General features: G+C 42.5%; 1 protein-coding gene across 7 annotated transcripts in view; it reads right to left on the minus strand.

The window, feature by feature from the left end:
* KAT6B (lysine acetyltransferase 6B) overlaps nucleotides 1-18,426 on the minus strand; it is a 179,969-nt gene extending 161,543 nt beyond the window's left edge. The window contains exons 1-3 of one of the 7 annotated variants that reach the window (XM_082424918.1): nucleotides 18,404-18,426; nucleotides 7,873-7,942; nucleotides 3,966-4,844 (exon numbers count right to left, since the gene is read on the minus strand). In XM_082424918.1, the coding sequence (XP_082281044.1) occupies nucleotides 3,966-4,586 (621 nt within the window). In that variant the 5' untranslated portion in view covers nucleotides 4,587-4,844; nucleotides 7,873-7,942; nucleotides 18,404-18,426. Of the gene's footprint in view, nucleotides 1-3,965; nucleotides 4,845-7,872; nucleotides 7,943-16,827; nucleotides 16,860-16,984; nucleotides 17,557-18,089; nucleotides 18,200-18,403 lie in introns of those variants that run through there. The other 6 variants (XM_082424915.1, XM_082424916.1, XM_082424914.1 and 3 more) reach the window with 6 other exon arrangements.
* Between the last annotated feature and the right edge of the window lie 209 nt (nucleotides 18,427-18,635).

An 18,635-nucleotide genomic window follows, 5' to 3' on the forward strand; every position in this document is an offset into this window, starting at 1 on the left:
CTCAACAAAGGTAACCAGAATAACAGCTTCTTGAAAGACATTAGTTGGCTAATTGTGATTAAATGACTTCATCTCTGTACAGTGGCCATTTATATCATAAACGTCCTCCCACAATGTGAATTTTACAGACCTCTAGCACATCAAGAACAATGATAATCTGCCTTTCAAAGATACGAGAACAAGTCCTATATACATGAAGCTATAGTACAACTAATCTACATATAGATCCAAGTTCAACAGCTGAAGCAAGAATAATCAAAAGCCAACAACCAGCATACATATATGGTTTCAGTATAAGAAACTCAAAATATTTTCTACAGTACAAAAATGTTCACATTGGCTCTTTGACACTTTAGATTCCTTTGAAAATCTGACAAAAACTATAGACCCTGAACCTAGGAAAACGTGTGGATACAAACGACTGTTCTATTTTAGGGGATCTGTTAGCCCACCTACCCCAAACTCATTCATGGACCCAGGTTAAGAATTTCTATTACACTGACCTAGAAAGTTTACAGAGTATTAAACTACTTACGCCTGTAATCTTAAAGGGCAATATATTCTGATGTACTTTTTATTACATTTTTCAAGGGAAAAGGCTATTGTAATATACAGTAGAAACAGTACAATACATTCTGGCCAAATCGACAGTCTGATTTTCATTTATGTTTATTTGTCCTTTTTAAAAATTAGATTATGATTACTCAACACAACTAATCCCCAAATTTCATCAAATAAACATTCTAGGACGTATTTTCTCAGCTTTCCTTGTTATATGATGATGCTAACTGGACAATTTAAAGATCAGCATCATAAAAAGAGCAGGAACAACTGCATGCATGCTAAGCAATAAATCACTCTGTTCTCAATTCTAGACACTTTCAGACATGAGTCTTCCTTTAGACTAAAAATACTTCTGTATAGATGCTGTATGAAAAAAATATAAGGATGTCAAGAAATGATGGGCAAGGTTAAAGAGAAGGATAGGAAAGGGACTGTGGAAAATCTGTAGTGATTCCTCTATCACAAGTTGATACTCCCCTGGATCACAAAATTATTAAAACATGCTATTAAATTGCCTAAAGCTGCCTGAATTAGTCCATGCACCTGATAATTATAAAACCTTAATATACCTTAGAGTAATTTATATATTTTTAAAACAGATATCCAAAGCCATCAAGAAATGGCTCTATATTCCCTTAAGGAATTTCCTCATGGCATAAGCTTTTATAAAAATATTTAATGAGGGACTTCCTTGGTGGCACAGTGGTTAACAATCCACCTGCCAATGCAGGGGACACGGGTTCGAGCCCTAGTCTGGGAAGATCTCACATGCCGCGGAGCAACTAAGCCCGTGTACCACAACTACTGAGCCTGTGCACTAAAGCCCGCGAGCCACAGCTACTGAGCCCACGAGCCACAACTACTGAAGCCCGCATGCCTAGAGCCCATGCTCTGCAACAAGAGAAGCCACCGCAATGAGAAGCCTGCGCACCGCAAAGAAGAGTAGCCCCTGCTTGCTGCAACTAGAGAAAGCCCGCGTGCAGCAAGACCCAATGCAGCCAAAAGTAAATAAATAAACAAAACATACATATAAAACAAAAATAAACAAATGGGATCTGATGAAACTTAAAAGCTTTTGCACAGCAAAGGAAACCATAAACAAGACGAAAAGACAACCCTCAGAATGGGAGAAAATATTTGCAAACGAAGCAACTGACAAAGCATTAATCTCCAAAATATACAAGCAGCTCATGCAGCTCAATATCAAAAAACAAACAACCCAATCCAAAAATGTGCAGAAGACCTAAATAGACATTTCTCCAAAGAAGATATACAGATTGCCAACAAACACATGAAAGGATGCTCAACATCACTAATCATTAGAGAAATGCAAATCAAAACTACAATGTGGTATCACCTCACACCAGTCAGAATGGCCATCATCAAAAAATCTACAAACAATAAATGCTGGAGAGGGTGCGGAGAAAAGGGAACCCTCTTACACTGCTGGTGGGAATGTAAATTGATACAGCCACTATGGAGAACAGTATGGAGGTTCCTTAAAAAACTAAAAGTAGAACTACCATAGGACCCAGTAATCCCACTACCGGGTATATACCCTGAGAAAACCATAATTCAAAAAGAGCCATGGACCACAATGTTCATTGCAGCTCTATTTACAATAGCCAGGACATGGAAGCAACCTAAGTGTCCACTGACAGGTGAATGGATAAAGAAGATGTGGCACATATAATGGAATATTACTCAGCCATAAAGAGAAACGAAATTGAATTATTTGTAGTGAGGTGGATGGACCTAGAGTCTGTCATACAGAGTAAAGTAAGTCAGAAAGAGAAAAACAAATACTGTATGCTAACACATATATATGGAATCTAAAAAAAAAAAAAAAAAAGGTTCTGAAGAACCTAGGGGCAGGACAAGAATAAAGACGTAGAGACGTAGAGAATGGACTTGAGGACATGGGGAGGGGGAAGGGTAAGCTGGGATGAAGTGAGAGAGTGGCATGGACATATATACACTACCAAATGTAAAATCGACAGCTAGTGGGAAGCAGTCACATAGCACAGGGAGATCAGCTTGGTGCTCTGTGACCACCTAGAGGGGTGGGACAGGGAGGGTGGGAGGGAGATGCAAGAGGGAGGAGATATGGGGATATACGTATATGTATAGCTGATTCACCTTGTTATAAAGCAGAAACTAACACACCATTGTAAAGCAATTATACTCCAATAAAATGTTAAAAAAAATACATTTTTAAAAAAAAAAAGAAAAAGAAAGAAATTCTAGGGTTTCGATTGGTCTGTGGAAAGGCAAATCACCTGGTCCCACCCAGTTTGTAGAGCTGGGCCTCTATCAGCTTAAGGCAAGAAGGGAAGCAGGGTCTATCTTATGGGCAACAGTATCCAAAGAGGAAAAACAAGTCATCAAGAGCACAGCTTTTCCTAACACTGTTTCCATCACTTCTGAAAATGCAGTTAGCACATACAACCACCACCCTTTCTATCAACAATGGCTAATGGCTTACAAGATGTAAAGTTAACTGCTATCAATGCATCCACTCACCCAAAGGACAGATAACAAGCCCCCAAACTGGAGGGCCGAAACCATTATAAACAATTTGCTACTGCTGTTTTGGTTTTAGTTTGGGCAGTAATTTCCATAGCTTTGAAATAAAACAAAGGAAAATCCTACTTAACCAAAGACTTTAAATTGTAGCAGTAACTTAAGGAGAAATCTGCCATATACGTATAACTATTATGGAGATGACAGAAGGCCCAGAGAAACCAAAGACTAAAAGATACAGTATGAGACAAAATAAACATTCACTTTCACCTGCTGAGAAGTGAACAATAACAAATGACTTTAAATTGAAACAGGCAGGATTTAGGTCACATATAAAAACAGTTCCAGTAATGCACAGACTATCAGTATTAAAATAGTCTATAGATTCTTCTTCTCTGAAATAACAATAAAGGGAAAAATATATCAATTATACCTCATAAAGCTAAAAAAATAAACATAAATAATAATTTAAAAAGAGAAAAACATATAATGGCCTTTCTTGGATTTTTGAAATATATATGATCCTGCCTTGAGGAAGGAAGATTAAAGTTATCTATCCTGGTCCCTTCAAGCACCCACGGATTAGCAATTATAGTTTAAAAAACAAACCACATAATCATCACATTAAATTCTTAGCCAAAAAAAAAAAAAAATTCTTAGTCAACCAGCGAGGAAGCCCTTAATACGTTGTAAAACAATATAGAACAATTTATACTGTAAAAAATATATACCTCTTAAAATATATAAGCCTGCTCTGAGGCAAAACATTTTATTTTATCACACTTAACTCAGAACTTATGTCCGTATAAAACTTAACTGAAACTGTACAAGTCAAATAGGCAATATTTACAGTGTACTGACATTCTCTCTGCACTTACCTGGTCTTTCTCATGGGGTAGAAGGCTGACAGGTGGGAGCGACGATGGGAAAGCACTGGGGTATTTGGGAGCCCCTTTGCCATCTAAGCCTCCATAGTTAACCCTGTATTGCGGTCCGTCTTTCAGTAACCTCCCATTGTTCACCGCACGTTTGGCCCCCAGTCGCAGCCGCTGCTGAAAGGCTGGGTTGGTGGTGGTGCTTGTGAGATCACTTTGACTTCTGAGATACTTCTCTATGTTCTTCAGGGAGGAGCCATTGGGCTCCTCAAGTCCTTCAATTGCTCTCCTCAGAAGTTTATTCCAATCCACATTGCGGAGATCATTACATGATCCTCTAGACCCCTTGGCTGACTTAGGAAAAGTGCCTGGTTTAACTGATGAAAAGCGCCCAGGGTTGTCTGGGTCCTTATAGGAGGCAAGGCCTTTGTTGGTGACTTTGAGAACTGAGCCATCCTGAACACTGAGTTCCAGCTGTTCAGAGACTGTCTTCTTATCCAACCCATGGGAAGTGCTGACTGCATGGCAGATTCTCTCTTCAGAGGGCCTTTGCTTTTGCTTTTTTATTTTCTGTATAGCTTCAAGAATCCACTCTGTATAAAGTGGGTTTGCAAGTTTTACCATGGTTGACAAATGACTTCTTCAATACAAAAGTTACCCATAGAGGTTCTCCTTGTATTTAACAGAACTTGCACATTTGAAAGTCATTTACAATTCAACAAATGGCCAGAGTATTCCAGACCATATTAAGCAACATCTTACAAACATCCATCCTTTAGAGATTAAAAAGAGGACAAACAGGCAATGTTGATAGTTGTCTTATTTGACCAACAGGAAAAACCGCATTCGGGTGAAGAACATCTTTAACCAGGAAATCAAGACCTTAAAGGATTAAAAAGGGGGGAAAGGCTCTTAATAATGAAACTTCTAAAAATAAATTAAAAGACTCTTTAGTATTACCTTTTCAGATGCAAAATGACCACAGAAGTAATGACAGGCAGGTATTATGTAACAAAGCCAGAGCGACTATATTTGCCAACCAGAAACTGGGTCACAGTCTGAGAAGGAATTTCTTTTAGGATTTTACACGTTATTTATATGAGTCATTCATGGGGCATTTAAGAGATCACATCTAAGCTATATATTTAATGGATAACCTTTATTGAAATTAATAAAATTACATGACAGTGGTTCAAGATATATGTCTACTATAAACATAAAATCAACATCAAAGAATAAGTCTGTGATGCAAAAAATTTGATGGAAGTACATTAAACTTATTTCAAAAAATCTGAAACTTAAAAAAAAAAGAGGGAATTCCCTGGCAGTCCAGTGGTTAGAACTCCGCACTTCCACTGCACGGGGCAGGGTTGGGTTTGATCCCTAACCCTGGTCGGGGAACTAAGATGCCGCAAGATGCGCGGTGCAGCCAAAAAAAAAAAAAAAGCAATGATCCTGATTCTTCTATTTCAGCTAAACATTCTATTTCCCAAGTCTCACAAGTAAGAAAATTTCCCATTGAGCCATTTCTACAGAATCATGTTTTCCCATCCCTTTGAAGAGGGTTGGTGACATTCTCTAACCCACAGGTTGGAAAACTGAAACTAATGTAGTAACATAACCGGTCACCTTTTGAACAATGGAAAACTCTAGGCGTCTTATTACCCAGTTAGCTCATGAAACTGCTCAATCCGAGCAAGGTTTGTACAAATCTGACACCAGGTAGGGAGTGATACTGCTCTCTGAGAACCTCCTGGTGTACACAAAAATCCCCTAGGTCTCCAATCTGGTATTGAGTACACCTGCCAAAAGCACCAGGCCAAAGCATCCTGGCCTGGGAGTTGGGTCATATCTGGGCTCTAACCTTGCTCTTCACAGATAATATCCACATCTTAACTCTTTTTTATAGTTTAAAGTTTACAGAGTGTGCTTGCGTGTAACTTGTCATGTAATCTGCAGGATGACTCAATGGGTAAACTGAGGCTCAGGGGAAGGTGGAACTCACTCAGGATAACAGTCAGTAGTAGACTCAAGGCTCAAATGCCATTATTCTAAAGTCTAAGTCAGCGCTATCTCCACCTGAGCCACGACTGCCTGCTCTAGCTAGTTCTGCCTCTGCAATTAGACTAATAGTATGCATGCCAGCCCTACCAATGTCTAGCGGAGAAACCCTGGGAAAATGACTTACTTTTCCATCATTTTACCTGTAGGGAAATAACAGTATATCCCTCCCAGGATTGTTGAGACAATTAAGTGAATACAGTATCTAATATTCAGTATATAGTAGCTATCATCACTTCCATCCAATACAATGTCTACACACTCCGAAAAATCTCTCATTAAATATAAAATTAAAGTTATCTCTGGTTGTTTACTTACATTTAATGTATGTCAAAGGGGAAAATAATGTCTTTCCTCAAAACTTTAGCCAGATACACTGAAGAATTTAACATTTGCTCTCAAAGATTCTGTTGCTGAAAACAATTAGGCCATTGAACTATACTAGTTCAGTCAGCTTGAAAGAGGCAATTTAAAAAGGATTGTCCTTTTTGCAATCAGTAAGCTGTAGGTACACTCCATTTTTCTCCCCTCAGATTTAGAAACTTGGGGCTAAGGGGACCTTCGAGGTTATCCAGTCCAACCTCTAGTTAAACAGTAAAAGATCCCTTGTGCAATATCCCCACCAGATAGGCCATAAAGTCTCCAAATACTTCCAGTGATTAAGAATTTGTCACTTCTTAAGACAGCTCATGCCACTGTTGGACAGCTCTAACTGTAATATATTTCTTGCTCACAGGAGCCAAAATCTGCCTTCCCATAACTTCTACCCACTAGTCCTAGTTCCCCTGGAACAATCTCAAGAAATTCTTTAATATGAGGAGCCTTCATATACTTGAAAACAAGTATCTTTTGAAAACTGCTACAATCAAACCCCATTCTACCTCCAGCCCCACGTTGGACCACTCATATCCTAGTTCCTTAGCATGCCCACATTCTCACAGGTTTCCAAGCACCTTCTCCTCTTGGTCACTCATTAGTTTGGCTAATGCCCATCTTAAAATCTGGCATTCCAGGCATTATCCAATTATAAATGCAACCCAAGGTAACATGAACTTCCTTACCAGCCCTGCCATACAACTGGCTCATGCCAAGCAGGCAGTCCAACTAAAACTCCCAGATATTCTTTCAAAAATTCTGTCAAGCCGAGTCTTTTCATTCTCTTCCTTATGCAAATTTAAATGCTGGGATTTTTAAATTTTATCACAGTTCAAGTACATCTTGTTGGTTTGAGTCTGTCTTCCAACTTGTTAAAAATTGTTTTGAATCTTGATTCTGTCATCTATGTCATCTGCAAATCTAATAAGCACTCCTCTTTGTGTCATTATATAAATTACTGACTGTTAGACTTGGAACATGGTGTGTTTAGGAATGAAATCATTGGCTTTCATAGTGCAACCACTTTCACGATAGAACACAGGAATCACTCTGCTTTAGTAAGTTTAAAACAGGAAGCTGATCTTTCCAAAGTAAAATGGTTCGGGGCAAAATTTCATTAGAAGCCATTTCACCATGTCCAAATAATTATTTCATCTTTCATCATTTATTCAGGATGAATCAACTAATTTAATTTGATTGCACAAAATAAAACTGCAGGAAGCAGGAAAAGAGGTCACAGAAAAGTATCCAATATTGCAAAGTTCCTTTTAGGCATTTTGGTTACACAAGCAAATGAACATACATTAAAACAAAACACATTTCATAACTAATAAATACTTAAAATATACCTTCATGACAAGCTGTTACCACAATCCTAACCACAATCAAAAGAATTGTTCACCTCCATTACCAACACATTTCAACAAAACTGACATTTTATATCTTAAAAATATAATAAAACAAGGGAAAATACCAGAATTGGAACTCCAAGTGTTTTAACAGTCCATGACAAAAAAGAAGATTGTCCAGATCTTCAGGCAAATCTGCCAAAAGAAAAAAATGTAAATGTTAATTTGGGCATAAGGACATACCTAAAGTTCAGCAACCATCTATGGATCTCCACAACTATTCAATCCAAACAGCTGCAGTGAATTTACTGGTATACTATGTTTGGTGGTATGTTAGCTCTTTCATACCACTAAAGGGTATTTAAGAACACGGAATTCAGGACAGGACATGAAGCCCCACAGCGAGTGCCTAAAGAAGTAAACTTTCACTCTTCTTTAAGGCCAGACCTGTTCTCCAAATTTTAAAAAATCAGGTTTGTGATGGAGTCTAAAAAAGAATTCCATCATTTAAAAAAAAAAAAAAAAATCCCACTATTACTCAAATAGCCAGACAGGTATAACATTTTGTCTGGAGGAAAAAAAAAAGTCGAACATTGTTTAATGGTCAATATTAACTTTCCCAGGCAACATTCACTATTTGTCCCAAAGGCCACCTGGCATCTAGGTACTGATTGAACTATCAAGATATGGCCAATAACTGCACCTAAGAGAAGGACGCACCATTTTCCACAATAGTAAGTATGTGCTGGTACAGGTCACATTTCAGGGCAGTAGTGATCATTTTTACTTCAAAGGCAAAAAATAAATGTAAAACAACACTGTGAATAGCTGCACTTTGATAGTGTACAAAACAATCAAGCAACCTTGGATCCTCCTTCTCCCTTCCCCCAGCCACAGACACACACCCCACTCCTCAATTTAATCTCAAAATTAGCTCTCATCTGACACCAACCAACAGAGTTAATTAGGCAGAAGCAGATGTAACTCAGCAGCTCTTTGCTACAAGCCGAATCAGTGTTAAAAACATACACACACACAGAGCTAGGAGAGGAACAAAATCAGAAGTCTCTTATCTGCAGCCAATTCTCAACTAAACACATGTATATTATCCACTTTGTATATTATCCCCTGCAAATTTTTTAATCTTAGGCTGGTTTGTTTCTGACATCCCACTGGCCCCACTGTAAATTGGTATATGCTAAGAGAATAGATTGAAAACCAATTTAATTTTAGTCTAAGCAGTATCTAACTAGAAAGACAAATCTAAGGAAAAATATGCATAATTCATTCAAAAGGCAAGTAGAAATGTTTCTTCCCCTGATTCAGAATTATCCATACCACTTCTCTTTTCCAGAGCCCTAGGATTTGTTTCATACGTAGATACCATATTCTATTACAAGTATGACCCTAAAAACCATTATTCTCTTTTCATTTTTTTCTATAAAAACTTGAAAGTTGGACTCAAAGGCTATCAAAATGAGAATGAGTCATTCCAAATTAATTCTGGGGACTCATGCTACATCAAAATTAAATTATTCTATTTTCTAAGGTTCTGAATCATTTTATTTTTAACTACAAAATAACATCAGTAAATTATATGGTTGTATCATACAGTCTTATAGTAAAACACTATTTACATCACTCATTACACACTATTCTAAACAGATCTAGAGAAATGCTTAGTCCAACACTGAGCTTTTGGCTTCATTATTATTACATAAATATCAACACTATTCAGAAATACACACGTCAGCATAAGAAGAGTCAAAATATCCTGGGATCATAAATAATATGTGAAGCCTCCTCTAAGCTTTTGCTAAAGCTGTGTGTTGTTTCAAAATCAATGTCATAACACTCAAGTCATGAGACTGTGGATGAGCCAAAAACAGTGGTAGAAAAAAATAAAGATTAATAGTAGAGTTTACTCTTTTGTCATCCTGAGTTTCACTTGCTAACAGTTATTTTTAGCTCTCTCACTTTTATAGGCTCCTGGATTTTTTCATAGCCTGCTATGTAATTGAGTGAGGATCCACAAATCTTAACAATATCTTCTGAAACAGAACATACACTGCTTAAGGGAAGGGACCTTAACTTCTTTTCTTCTGTAACCACCCAACACAGACGATTAGCACAGCTGCTCCAAACAGCATCCTCAGTGAACAAATATCTGCTGTCTGACAACATCAGATACATCCATACGGTGATACTGGCTAACTTTCAAGTCCTGGATGCATCTATTTCCCTTAAAATTAATGCTCAAGGCCCAAAACATGTGAATTGGGAGGTGAGGTTATAAATACTAATCAAAGAACAACCAACAAATACTTAGATGTTTTTCTGTGAGTACAGCCCTATGGTAGATGCTGTGGGTATAAGAAGCGATTAAGCACCATTTGGTGGTTCCTCAAAAAGTTAAACACAGGGCTTCCCTGGTGGCGCAGCGGTTGAGAATCTGCCTGCCAATGCAGGGGACACGGGTTCAAGCCCTGGTCCGGGAAGATCCCACATGCCACGGAGCAACTAAGCCTGTGCGCCACAACTACTGAGCCCATGCACCACAACTACTGAAGCCTGCACACCGAGAGCCTGAGCTCCGCAACAAGGGAAGCCACCGCAATGAGAAGCCCACGCAGTGCAACGAAGAGTAGCCCCCGCTTGCTGCAAGTAGAGAAAGCCCACGCGCAGCAACGAAGACCCAATGCAGCCAAAAATAAATAAGTAAATTTATAAAAATAAATAATAAAATAAAATGGTTAGTTTCATGTTATGTGAATTTCACCCCAAATTATTTTTTTAAAAAAGAAATAAAGCACTAAACTATAATAATAGCAACCATTGTCCGACACCTACTGTGGACCAGGCACTTTACATAGATTATCAGTAAACCTTAAAATAACCCTGTAAGGTAGCATTGTTGCCCGCATTTTGCAAAAGAAAAACTGATTCCTGACGGTCCAGACCTCAGACCACTAAGTCGTGAAAGATTTTAATTCAGATGCTAAAACCTAAACACTTTCCTGTCTCTCCACTGGTTTTCAAACTAGGCTCCTTGGATCTCTTGTGAGAAAGTGCCTTGGGTATGGGCACCACCTGCAGGTGCCCTTGTGGGTTAAACACTAGGGCCACCATAATCCTTTGTACCAAACAAAGCATCTCTACCTTAACTATTCTATGTATAATGGGCTTCTCCATAAGATTCACTTCAAAGAAGGGATTCCGCTGAATACAGAAGAAAAAAATGTCTGAAAACAACCGTGACTATTCCTTGTTGAGTGTGGATGGGTAGAACATCCCTTGGACGGAGAGGACTTAAACTGGACCTTGAAAGACAAGGCAGAACTTGGACAACTGCCTGGCCTCTCCATCCCAATTCAAATCCTTTGTGGCCCAGTGCAAACAGACACCTTCTCAGAAGTCCTACGTCACTTTGTCTAACAGGAAGCTTTTAGCTTTCTTATTATTTGGCATTCATTTTCCACTTTGTATTTTGCTTACTCATACACGGACCTCGTCTCCCCTACTAGACTGTACAATTCTTAAGAACAGAACTCATGTTTGATTCATCTTGGCATGCCCCAAGACTTCCCAGGACCACAACTTAACATAAGAGGGGCTCAATGCCTATTTGTTAAATGAATGCATCAGTAAATGAATGAAGGGAATCTAGGAGAAGGCACAGAGCTAAGAATGAGCTGTCAGACCAAAGGGATACCTAATCCATGTGCATGCCTGGAGCGGGGATGTGTTGAAGAGGAATAAGAAATAAAGTTGGCTGTGACAAAAGCCAGGCTGAGGCGTGTGAACATGACAGATGAAGTAACAGAAAGCCACTGCAGGAGTAGTGACACAATAAGGTATAGTGGAGTGCAAGCACACACACACATGCACGCACACACAAATTTGTTGAACGTTTGAATAATTCTGGCAATGGTATCCATCCAGTATAGGCTGGAAGGAAGTATGACTGAAGGAACAAACAAAAGCAACCAGTATTTCCTCTCTCCACATATCAATCGTGTTCAACTTATATTTATGAGCCTAACTCAGCAGCAAGCCCAGAGTAGGCACTCCATAAATGTTAGCTGAATTGAATATTTAATTCCCCATCTTTTTAGAATAATACTAAGTTCTTTCTCACTACTCATTAACATAGAGAGTTTTCAATTCATAAGCTAATAATGTTTTCCAAGGATTTCTAAGAGGCTAAATCACCATGAAAATTATCATTTCAACTAATACATATTATATTAATTGGAAGTTTAATTTTTCATGTCATGCGCTCCTAGTTGACAATATCCTTGTTATGTCATTAAACTATAATTGTGTAAATCTGCTTCAACAAACAATAACTGAACCATCAATAAACTATTATGGCTTCCATAATCCCTAGCAAAGATTAGTTTCAACATCATCATCATAAATTAGTAGAGACATGTCCCAAATCTCCTGGTGAAGCCCATGAATTACGTTTGCATAGTCATCCCTGCATTTAAGTGCTCAACAGTTTCAGTCTCTAAACTTTAATCACACTGTTAGGAACCTCACAGGAAATTTGATCCCTTATAAAACAGAGGATTTTAGAGACAAGATGAAAAGTCATGTGAAGTCATCAGGCCTTTGGAGCCAGGGTACACTGATTAGTAATGATGATATTATAACTAAGCACTTTCACTTAAGAAATAATCAACTAAATTTAGAGCGTCTTTTTTGGCATTTTAAAATTGCTATTCAATCCTAGTTTTCTTCCAAATCTCAAATGAGCTTTAGCTGGGTTTTAATGACAAAGACTGAGAATGACATATTAAGAAAAAAATCTGACATCTGAATCTTTTAAAGATTATTTTGAAAATACACCTCATTTCAGAATTCTGCATTAACTTTATCACAGATGTCTTCAAACAGGATATCCAGTGTAGCCTTAAAACACATTAGGGTTGCCCTCTGAGAATCTCAAGAAAATTACAGATCTATTTTTTAAAAGGAACACATGTACATACAGACATTTGCATACAATTTCAAGGGCTTACAGAACCTCTACTGCCCATCCAAGGACCTCTTAAGGTCCACGCACTACTCTACCTATTTTAACATACACAGAGAGGTCAACAGTTTTATCCAGCTTCACAATAATTATCTCTATGAGTGCTTAAGGTAGGACATATTACATTAAAAGAAAGTTATTCTCATCGGTTTTGGATCTTATCAAACAGGCTTGTGAAATCTTATTTATTAACAAGGTGATGTGCTATGATGGGATGGATCTAGAGAGCTCAGGAATCAAGTCCCCACCTTGTCAGCTACCTAAACTGTGGGATATTGGACATGTTACTGAATCAATCTAAGTCTCAGTTTTCCTGCTTGTAAAAATGAGAAAAATGTACAGTTTTGCAGAACTGTAAAGAGGAATAATTGAGATAACAAATATGAAAGAACCAAGGATGGTGGCAGACACATAGCAGGAACACAATAAAATGCTAGCTCATAAAAGGAAAAAGGGCAATTCAGTCAGCTGGAGACCTGTAAAATCTAACCTGGCTGAACTTCTGTCTATACGACCATTTTCTCCTATGAGACAGGGGAAGTCAGCACCTGGCTCTTAGTTATAGTTGCAGATAAGTAAAAATTCAAGACAGATAACAGAAGAAAGTGAAGAAAAGCAAAAATAGATTTGTAATGGCGAGGATGGGGCAAAAGAGTATATTTGACTCATAATCATACATCTTTTAAGGTCAGTAAAGCTTCTAGAATACTGATAGGAGAATATCTACTTAACCTGAGGGTAGGAAAAGAGTCTTAAAACAAGACACAAAAAACACTAACCATAAAGAAAAGACCAGTAAATTTGACTCCATTAAAATTAAGAAGTTCTGTTCATTAAAAGACACCATAAAGAGAATGAAAAGGCAAGCCAGAGAATGGAGGAAGGCATTTGCAACACACACACAGGACAAAGAATTTGCATCCAGAGTAAATAAAGAACTTCTAAATAGCAATGAAAGATACAAGGACCAATTTACAAAAAGGCCGGTGGGGGTGGGGGCAGACTTAAACAGGAACTTTACAAACGAGGAAATCCAGGGAGCCGATAAATATATGAAAAGCTGTTCAACCTCCTTACTAATCAGGTAATTGCGAAGTTTATCAGATTGGCTAAATTGAAAAAACTAAGTTGGGGAGGATGAGAAGCCAGGGATCTCACATATTATATTTATATATATATATGAGGTAATATACTGGAGGGAGTATAATGTGTTACAAGACTTTGGAAAACAGTCTGACTGGTACCTAGTAAAGTTGAAGACAAGCATACCCCGTGACTAGGGCAACCATACAGCTCATCATCCAAATCCAGACACTGCTGAGAATTAAAGGTGCTATACTACTAATTACACCGGGACAACAGGCATAAACCAGCATAAACGGTCACGCTGCCTGTGAACCAGCAGTTCCATTCCTAGGTGTACACCTCAGAGAGACTGTGCACGTGCGCACCAGATGACGGATACAGGAACACTCACAGCAGCTTAGTTCACAATTTCCCAACACTAGAAACAACTCAAATATCCAGCAAGAGTGGAATGGATGATACAAAAATTGTGGAAGATTGTGGGAGTCCTAAAAAAAGGCGCTTGAAGGTGCTTTGGAAATGCAAATTAAAGCATTACAGGGAAGAAATATCCCTTCCTCACACTTCTCCCATCCACTAGTCATTTACTGTTCTATAAGCAAAGATGGATCACTATAGCTCACACATCCCTGCTTTCATAAAACAATTCCTTTTCTCTCGCTTGATAAAAATACAGGCATCCGTATACATGAAAACTGAAACTATTGTGTCGCGAACTATCTAAGAGACTGAAAAGTCACCTGTGAGGAACCCTGGCATTTAATAAAGCCATATCGGTTGGCTAAATCTTTTAACTGGTATTCGAAAGTCCATGAAAGTTTCTTAAGTACATTAACATTATTTATGGAACTTTCTCAACTACCTTCCAATACTCACCCTATTTTACCTTTCATTCCCGTTTTGCCTTACATCTGACAAGCAGTGCAGAGACAAACATTTGTTGTAACGGCAATGACATAACATCCACTCTACTCAGAGGCCTGGGTTTGGCTGGTAGGCAAAATTTCAACGGACCGTGTCATTACCACCAGCCAGTCATTCCCCTAAGTTCCTCCTTTAATGTTAAAACCTTCCTCTGCCTCTATCTTTTCTTCTGCTTTTTTTCTTTAACCATCACTTCACCTCAACCCTCAACCCTAAGTATAAGTTCTCAGGTAAGAATCTTATCCTTTACTGAAACATGCATTACGCTTTCCTTCTTAAAAACATGAAGAAAGAAAAAAAAAAAAAACTCTGCCCAAATTCATTTTGATAAATGTGTGAAGAATTTATGAATAAAAAAAAGAATGGAGGGCTTCCCTGGTGGCGCAGTAGTTAAGAACCCGCCTGCCAATGCAGGGGACACGGGTTCAAGCTCTGGTCCAGGAAGATCCCACATGCCCCAGAGCGCCTAAGCCCGTGCGCCACAGCTACTGAGCCTGCGCTCCAGGACCCTTGAGCCACAACTACTGAGCCTGCGTGCCACAACTACTGAAGCCCGCGTGCCTAGAGCCTGTGCTCCACAACAAGAGAAGTCACCACGATGAGAAGCCCACGTATCACAACAAAGAGCAGCCCCCGCTCCACGCAACTAAAGAAAGCCCACGTGCAGCAATGAATACCCGATGCAGCCAAAAATAAACATATACATAAATAAATAAATTGATCAAAAAAAAAAAGAATGGAGTGTTTTACTTCAGGGCTATCCCAGAAAATCTAGGGTACACAAGACAGGAAGAATGTACTTTACTCATAGTCATACAAAACAAACAAGCCAACAAACACACACCTTTTTTGGAGTACCACATAACTATCCCAACATTCCCATTAGCTACTCCCACCTCCTGTCCCTATATGGAGGAGTCTTCATATACTCTTTCTCTTTACCTTGAATTTCTGGGTACCTCCACCCCAAACTTGTTTCATTGGTTCTCTTTTCCTATTTTCCACGTTTGTAATCTAATCCCTCCTCTGCCTTTGCCCCTTGTCTCACACCACTCCCTGCACTCACCTCAGACCAAAGTGCTTACAAATTCAAAACTACACAATGCCCTTTCCCAAGGTAGTACTCAGGGAGCCTCCTTCTGAGACAGACACCCTGTTCCCCCTTTCCTGACCCCAGCTCAAGTTACACCCAAGAAATCCAGCCTATCAAACAACCCTGTATCCCAAACTAACACCTTTCTCTGCTGCCCCATCCTCACTCTGGGTGCAGTCCAAATCACATTCACCCAGCCCCACCCATCTTTCTTCACACCTGTCACCCTTTCCAATCCCCTGACCCCATGAGATTTTCTGCTAGACATATTTTGCATATATCTAAGTTCTAAGTAGCCTCCCTTCACATTTAAGTCTGCTGTGGTGTCTTATCTTTCAGAGACTCCCGAGAATATCCGTCCCAGCCCTCCATGTTTTTTTTAATTCTTCCTATTCCCCAAAGCTAGCAAACCTTTCTATTCCAACATGCCGATTCACCCACATACCTCCTTCCCACCACAGTAAGTGTACCTGTTTCTCAGTTTCCCCAATACTTTCTCCAATCCAATATCTACTCTGTATCGCTTTCTCAACACTACTCCACATCTACCACACCCAAATCCATTCTTACTCTGCCCCCAGATAACTGCAATCTCACCCTTCTGCACCATTTCACCCGCCCCTCGGTCCCCCTTCCACATCTCCAATTTTGTACTCTCCCCACTCTCCCCTCTGCACCTGCCTGCACACCTCCAGTTTCCCCTCCCACCCACCCCCTCACTGGGAGTGTACTTCCCAGACACTCACTGGCCCCCCCACCGTTCCTACTGGGTCTCTCCCACTCAGAAAACCCCTCCAAACCCCCGCCTTCCGACCACCCGAGCCCCGCCCCCACCCATATCGCCCCGCCCCCTCCATCCTCGAGCCCCGCCCCTTGCCCTGGAGGCCCCGCTGAGGGGCGTGGCCTGTCCCTCCTCCCCTTTCCCCCGCCCCCTACCGTCACGCTCAGGGGCAGCCTGACCCCGAGCGGCCCCGCGGTGACCCTCGCGCAGAGGCCTGTGGGAGGGGCGTCACAGGCCCCCGATTTCCCCCCCCGCCCGTCCCCCTCCCGCCCAGTCTCCTCCCCCTGGGAACGCGCGGAGTGGGTGACAGACCTGGCCGCGCGCCACCGCCACCGCACCTGCTGGGGGCGCTGCCGCTGCCTGAGAAAGAAGCCGCGGCTGCCGCCTGGAGGAGGTGCCGTCGCCTCCGCCACCGCTGCCGCCGCCGCCAGGGGTAGGAGCTAAGCCGCCGCCATTTTGTGTCCCCCTGTTGTTGTCGTTGACATGAATCCGACATGACACTGATTACAGCCCAATGGAGTCTCATTAAACCCGAGCCGCGGCCCCGCCCCGGCGCTGCTCCATTGGGCTAGACCGCAGACACTTAGGGCCACCCGTTGGCCTAAGGGTCTGTCCGTCACCCACACAGTAACCACTCTGCAGCCCATTGGGGTAGGATCCTGCCGGTCATCTCGCCTCCGCATAGCCACACCCCTCGACCCATCATCCCCCCCTCCGGCACCACCCCGGGGGAGGGTCCACTGCCAGTACCAATCAACAGACCTCTGGGCCCGCCTCTTCTGGGCACCTATTGGTCCAACCCTTTTTCTCTCTCCCAGACACCGCGCCACCTCTACTTCCACCTACCCGCCCCTTCTACCTCTAGAAATGGATTGGGTCTACTCGCAGGAGAGGCACTTGGCCTTATTGGCTGCAGACAACGCCAATCAGAGGGCCTAGTCCCTCTCCCCTCCCCCACAACCCCAAAGCCCCTAGCCCGCAGCTAAAGTTTGTGTGAGAGCTGATCGCTGGCGGCGGCCGCAGGATTTAGGGGTGGGCGCGGGCGGGCGCGCGCGGGCGGGCACGCGAAGTTAAAATTCGAGGTTCTCAGTCGCCAGCTCCTGTGGTGGAGCGCGCGGACGAGCGCGCCTCCTAGAGCGTTCCATCCCGCCCCCTCCTCCACCCTCTCGCGTCCCGTCCCGGGCGACTACTCGCCCGCCCCCTGGCTCGCATCCTTACCCCCCACGCACCCCTACCCTGCAAGCCTCAGGCCGGGTGCTGGCAGTACGATGTAGCTGCACCCTCCTCGCCATCCCATGCCGAGGGGGAGCAAGCCCTTACCCGCCGGGCGTGCACCCCCCCGGCTGCACACTCGCCAGTGTCTGCAAGCACGTGCACCGTTCGCCGCTGCCTCCAGCCACCCCGGTCCCCGGCTAACCTCGCCTGCAGCCCGGCCAATCGCTTGCTGCCCTTTGTTGCTGCAGCCCGGGTCTCCCCGCTGCCTTCCTCAGCCTCCGCCTCGTCCTTTGCCAGCCGCCCGGGTCCGCAGCGCCGCGCTCCCCCCGCCCGGGACCCACCGCCGCCGCCTCCTTCTCCTCCTCCGCCTCCTCCTCCTCGGCTCCGGGCTGCAGCGCACAGAGCCCGAGGCAGCGCCGCCCAGCCCCGCTCCCCCCGCGCCGCTAGCTAGCCCGCCCGGCCCGGCCGGGGGCGCAGCCTGGACCCCGCCCGCCCCAGTCCCCGCCCCGGGGGTACCTGCCTCCGCCCTGGGGGGCTCCGCTTGCCGCCCTCGGGGGAGGGCGGGGATGCCGGTGTCCGCGGGAGGATGGGGACGCCTGGGCCGTTTGGGGCGGGGAGTGTGCCCGCCAGGGCTGGGACTGAGAGGTGCGGTCCTCGCCAACGCGCCCCCCCTCCCGCCGCTGTGGGCCCCAAACTTCGTCCTCCGCCCGGGCCTTGTACCCTCGGGCGATCGCGGCAGTTTTGGGGT

This window comes from Balaenoptera physalus (assembly GCF_965194825.1).
Source record: "Balaenoptera physalus genome assembly, chromosome: 14".
Classification (NCBI taxonomy): domain Eukaryota; kingdom Metazoa; phylum Chordata; class Mammalia; order Artiodactyla; family Balaenopteridae; genus Balaenoptera; species Balaenoptera physalus.